Source organism: Mastigoproctus giganteus, chromosome 9, assembly GCF_048544385.1.
Source record: "Mastigoproctus giganteus isolate SK-2022 chromosome 9, ASM4854438v1, whole genome shotgun sequence".
Taxonomy (NCBI): Eukaryota; Metazoa; Arthropoda; class Arachnida; order Uropygi; family Thelyphonidae; genus Mastigoproctus; species Mastigoproctus giganteus.
The window spans coordinates 93,005,413-93,011,412 of NC_143583.1; the positions used below are offsets into that span (position 1 = coordinate 93,005,413).

Below are 6,000 nucleotides of genomic sequence, written 5' to 3' on the forward strand. Positions count from 1 at the left end.
AAGAAATGTAGACATTGCATGTTATATATTTTCTATTTTCATGTTATATAAGTGCTAATAAATAAATTTTAAAAAAATATATTTTCATACAGAAACGATACACAAACATACATCAAAAATAAAATTTATTGTAACCACGAGCCACACACAATGGTTCGCTTTAATAATAACACTTCCCATTACAGAGGTGTCAACGTTTCACACGTTTTGGCATTACCCGTTTTGGTACATTACCTTTAAAATCCTCTAATGTCCATGGATCATTGACGTACACTTTCTACTTTGAGTAAACACACAAGGAGGATGCTGCTGCTGACAAATCTGAAGGTCGCGAAGGACGGGTTACTCCTCCATTACAAGTGATAATCCTCTTTGTAAACAATTCATGCAACATTATCATTGGTGCGCTTATTGTAGTTAACGCTTGTCTGCGCGGTAGCACAGTGGTTATAATCACCGTCCTCCCCACACCGGGTGGAAGAGGTCCGGATTTGAATCCCGTCAATGACGCGAGGAACTTTTATGGTGTTTTTTTTTTTTTTTTTTCACTTCGTGGTTGAGTCAATTAGTCTCAGACCTGGGTAGCAAGGATTTCTCCTCCGCCCTGGAAACTCTAGTTTTTCCCTCATTAAAAGCCAAATCGACTGGAGAACACACACAATTTATAAGATGGGCAGATCTCTAATATGTAAATTTTTTTTTTTTTAGCTCTATATTGCTGAAACCACAATTACTTTTAAGTCTTTTCTGATGATATTTCATCACTTTCCATTAATTTCGATTTTATCGTCTTCGAAAAAAGTGCTGACCTTTTGTTTGCTATAATTCCACAGCACATAGTAACAAGTTTGAATGCAGTGCACACTTCCTGGATATTCTGAAGTCCACACTTGACAGTTGTGTTCACTAATGAAACTACACTGTATTCATAAAATGGCTTCTTTACTAATTATCAAGTAAAAAGTTTGGCCTTCACCCTCAGTAACAAATTCTAACAGATTTATTGGAAACAACAAGCGATTTTCACCATCATTTGTAAGGATTTCTTGAACATGAAATTATTAGGTGTAATAATACGTAGGAGTATGCACAGAGTTTCTCAAAAGAAGTGTAGGAATTTCATGTCATTATATTTTCTGAGGGAGTATTAACGAAAAACATTTTTGTTTTTCTCACTGTAGATTCAGGATTCGAATTTTGAAGATTGATGGATAGACAAACCAACGGCATTCTCATATTGTTAAGTTTTTCTTAAAGAGCAGTTTTCTATCATTGCAACCTCTGCATGAATTGCAATCCATATCTCTTCTTAAAATGCACCTTAAAAGAAGATTCAGCAATTACAAGTCCTCTTTAACATTTCTTCGTCGATTTTTGTGGACTCCTCAAAATACTACGGTATAAATGCTCATTATTTTAGACGCGAGGAACTTTCTTGAAACACATCATAATGATGACGTATTCAGAAGGAGCGGTATTAAATTGAAGTTTTCCACGGTATGCATTTACAGTTACAATGATAGAAAACTGCACTTCAAGAAAAACTTAATCAGAATTACTGTTCTAGAACAGTAATTCTGGAGTCACATGTAAGTTAGGGTAGAGAAGCTAAAATTAAGACGAAAACGACTTCGACAGTAGGATCCAATCTGACATGAAATTTTCCATGCAATATCAATAGGCGGATAGGGAAACGGAGTCGTGTCTATGATTTACAGGGCCTTTCTGATAGGGAGAAGGAAGCCATTATCCTTCTTTACAAGGCGATGGTTACACCGCATTTGGAATATTATAATCAAGTCTGGAGAAGGCACCTAAAAAAAGAGAGCTTCTGGAGAGGGTTCAAAGAAGGGCGACCAGATTAGTTACGAGTGCAAAGCGATGCACATAAGCAACGGCTTAGGTGTAGACTGCAGACTTTGACAATCGGACATATAAGGGATAGATCTGATTGAGGTGTATAAGGCACTGAAGAGATTGAGTGAAATGAATGAGGAAAATTTGTTCTCCCTCCGGGGCGAGACACAAATACAAAATCTCAGAGAAAAACAGAAGACTGGATCGCACGAAGTACATTCTGTGGGCTGGGGGGTTGTTGAAAGTTCGAATAAGTTACCTACCTAAGAGAAGTGGAGTCAGTGAGTCTAAGTTTAAAGCATAGTTGGATGATTATCTTCAGGGAATGAGAATAATGTGAAAATTCTGTTTTATTTGAATTATTATTTTATTTATTTATTATGGTTTTTTTTTTTTTTTTTTGGCTGATGCAGAAAAAGGTCGCTCCCTTACATCATTCGGTCTTACTAATATGGACACATCTTTAAGCGGCGCCTCCGTAGCCAGGTGGGCAGGAGCAGCAGTGCGTATCACACGCTTCTTGATTAGACCGGAGTTCGAGCCCGTGATCCACCAAATACGGAGGAGGCGGAAAGGTCAGGGAATGACCACCGCATATCCCCGGAGCAATATGGCCTTAGTTGCTAATGCTCCTAAACACCATCTTTAAACACCGCAGTTTGTCTTGGGTCCAGGCATCTATACTAATTCAGATGCTCTCTCTCTCTCTCTCTCTCTCTCTCTCTTATTGACGTAGAATGAGGAGTACATACCAATGGTTTCTTTCTGAGCGGCCACCACCCTTTTTTAAACTCCTTTGTAACGTACAGGAAAGCATATTCTCCTGTGCGCTGTAAGGTTCAATAGCAGCTGAAATGATATTGTCAATCTGTGTTTTCAATTCAACAATCAAAGGTATGTCTTCATTCAAGATTATTACCAAGATTACTTCCACATCTCGTTTCAGTCCATTATTCTAGTAACCTTCTCCAAAGTGTCTACACACTTTGGAGAAGTGTTATATACTGTCTTGAGCTACCTAGGTATATTAAAAACAAGAACAAGCAGCCTATCTAGGATGCATGTTCAATCTGATCAATGCCCTCGACACCTCTTCAGGTGTAGGGAGCATTCGATGATTAACTGCTTCCTCCATATCGTCCAACAGGGTATCCCACATTTACGCTACGTTTCCCCTCCAAAATATTACCTCTCCTATGCACACATGACCAAGATCGGATAAAAAACAATGTTCTTTCCCCCAAGTAGTCCGTGACAGTATAGTGGATTTGCTACTTCTTACTTATTTAGAGATCTTGCTTTGAATTCCATTGGGGACTGGAGAAATTCTTAAAAGCTTACAGTTAACCAATCTCACAGAAGGAATAGGATTTTCCGGTGAGTTCTTGGCTCTCATAAATCAATCACTTTCAGTCCAGAGAACAAGCAAATCACCGGTAAAACATAGTGGGGGTAAATATATTCACTAGTTCCCTGGCTGCCCAGCTTAGAAATGGGTCGGTTGCTTTAAAAGGGTGACGGATTAAGGCACAAACTAACAGGCCAGCCGCCCGGGGCGCCATTCTTACAAGGGCACCAGAAGCTGAAGAGCAAAGGAAGGATATTTGTACAAAACCTTCCGCGGATTTCTAGGATATGCAAAGTAGCGCCGAAATAATCTTTCTGCCCGGGGCGCAGGAATACCTTAGTCCGGTCCTGCCTTAAACAATCTTTCAGGCTGCATTCAGCTGTCCCTTGTTTAGTTGCACTGATGAAGAGTGCGTGAACACAACCTGTTTCCGCACATTTGTGTAGAATGAAGTGATAGTTACAACAGCCCAACGGAGCCGAGTGGTGAAGTCCAAGAATACGCCAGCACACGTGGACCGTGGTTGCAGCTCACGTGATTGATAAATACAGTTATCGGTTGTATGAAATGATTAATCGTAAATTCTTATTATTCATCTTCTAAAGCAAGAATTCTTAACCCGGATAAACTCCATTATTTGGGTACCACTTGTCTCCGTGCAGTGGGCGTGGTCGTAGTGATTGTAAGGTCGAGTTCTGTGATTGGGTGAGGGGGGGTGCTTAGCTCAGGGCAGGGTGTTTATCCCACCCCATCCCACTGTTTTAAAATCGGAAAAAGAGTTCGCAATTTAAAAACAGCGGAAAGTGGGAGGATAAACACCCTAGGCATATCGGCCTAAGAGGGAAGTGGGCGGGGAAAGTAGTGAGTCGGCACCTGCCAATCACTGCTTTGTTCCTGTCCGTTTGTCGAAATATGGACTTGTACCCAAGATCTGGAGTTCTACCCTTAACCCTTTCGATGCTAAAGACTAAGTTTAAAAAAATTTTACTCATACTATCGATATTTTCTTACGCGTTTGATTTATTAATATTATAATTAACAACAGAAATTATCTTAATTTACAATAATGAAAGTATTATATTAGCTTAATTTAGACAAATCAAGGAAACATGTTTGTTTAAAAATACAGTATATAATAATAAAATAGCTTTCTACTAAAAAAAAAAATCAGTTTGATTCTAATCTTTGCTGCACAGACTACCTGCTAAGCTCTCGCTGACTATAGGTTATGTCGTATTACTCTAAAAGTTCAAGACATTAGTTAATGGCAAAGGATATATATATATACAAACACACACGTATCTTTGTCTACTCTTTCTCCCCTCTCCCACACGTCTACACTTAAAAGTCAGAAATCTTCCACGCACCTCTGAAATTGGAAAATTTCTAGTACCCCTGTTTAATTATAACTGCCGAATTTCGTAATTCTTTTTTTTTTTTTTTCCAAGTCAACACAGTTAGCTCTCAATTACTGTTGAGACGGAAATTCTTGATAATTGAGGAGAACTTCACGTTCCCCCTACCTTCCCCCAGAGCTGGGCCATTAGATGCCCATATTTTCGTGACAGTGATTTATTAAAACAAAAAAAAATGCTATTTACAAAATTACTTGAAAAAAGTTAAAGCGATTTTTATTATTTTAAATAACAAATAAAAATTATACATATATTTTGGCCGTAGATTAAACGATGTCGCTATTATATATTTTTTTTATTTTTATTTTTTTTTTTTTTTTATTACACGTGGTTATTTCCTCGACAGAGCATTTTTATAGCTTCTTTCTCACTCTATAATTATACTATTTACTCACAAATTGGAATGAAAATAATAACCAAGTTCGTGATATGATTCGGCCTAATGATTCACTTAGAATTACTGAAGCATTATTTTTCAAGGCCAGATTTCTTTTACTATACGCGCGCGTACACGTACCATTCCGCATAGAGTAATGTGTTCGAAAGGGATTTACGATACTAACAGTAAGAGTAGTCTTAGTTTTCAGCAATAGAACGTAATGTTATCTAAACACTATAAAATTAGTCATTTTTATCTTTCAACCATTATATCCTTGACATTTAAAATATTTACTTACCAATTTCCTTAAGCAATCCATATCACTGGGAAGTTCTGAACTTTCCATTCTGGATTCCGCTCCTCGAAGAAACAACTGACCACTTAGCCGTTGCTTTACCGGTTCTGTGTCGCATATGTGGAAAACTTTCAGTTGGGGGGTAAGCACATCTGAACGAATAGCCGCATGGGACAACTGAGTGAAGTGCTTGAAAGTAGCAAAAGCAATAAAAAAAAAAAAAAAAAAACATCGTGCGTTTAGGAATCCAATGCTCAAGTCATGTGAGCGGATCTATTTACTTCATATAAAAAAAAAAAAAAAAAACAGAAAAGTTGCGCCATTCATTCGTTTAAATTGTACACGTTACGAAAAGTAAAATGATCTGTTAAATAATTGACTGTACACTAGCTCTTAAACTTGTTAGAGAGCAGTTTAAATTATTTTTAGGTTAAGTGATATCTTGAGTATTCTCACACGCATCATTTATATTCGACCGCCATAACAGTAGTGGAATAATTAGCAGCATTTTAAGTAGAAATATGCAAAACGGCATAGAAGGTACAGAACTTGGTCATACCGCTTTAATGTGGTTCGGGAGAAGATTTAAAAATTAGGGACAACTAAACAAAATATCCATTACACGGCTTCTTGTGGGGGGGGGATTATTCTGAGAAAAAAATTCAAATAATGATAATATAATTTTAGTTCTCTGTGATCATAAAGT

At 37.6% G+C, this 6,000-nt stretch overlaps 1 protein-coding gene across 3 annotated transcripts in view; it reads right to left on the bottom strand.

The window, feature by feature from the left end:
- LOC150080548 (uncharacterized) overlaps positions 1-5,400 on the bottom strand; it is a 318,665-nt gene extending 313,265 nt beyond the window's left edge. For 2 of the 3 annotated variants that reach the window (XM_090381740.1, XM_090381739.1), the window contains exon 1: positions 5,298-5,400. In XM_090381740.1, the coding sequence (XP_090237866.1) occupies positions 5,298-5,345 (48 nt within the window). In that variant the 5' untranslated portion in view covers positions 5,346-5,400. The remainder of the gene's footprint in view (positions 1-5,297) is intronic. The other variant, XM_090381741.1, reaches the window with a different exon arrangement.
- Positions 5,401-6,000: the final 600 nt, after the last annotated feature.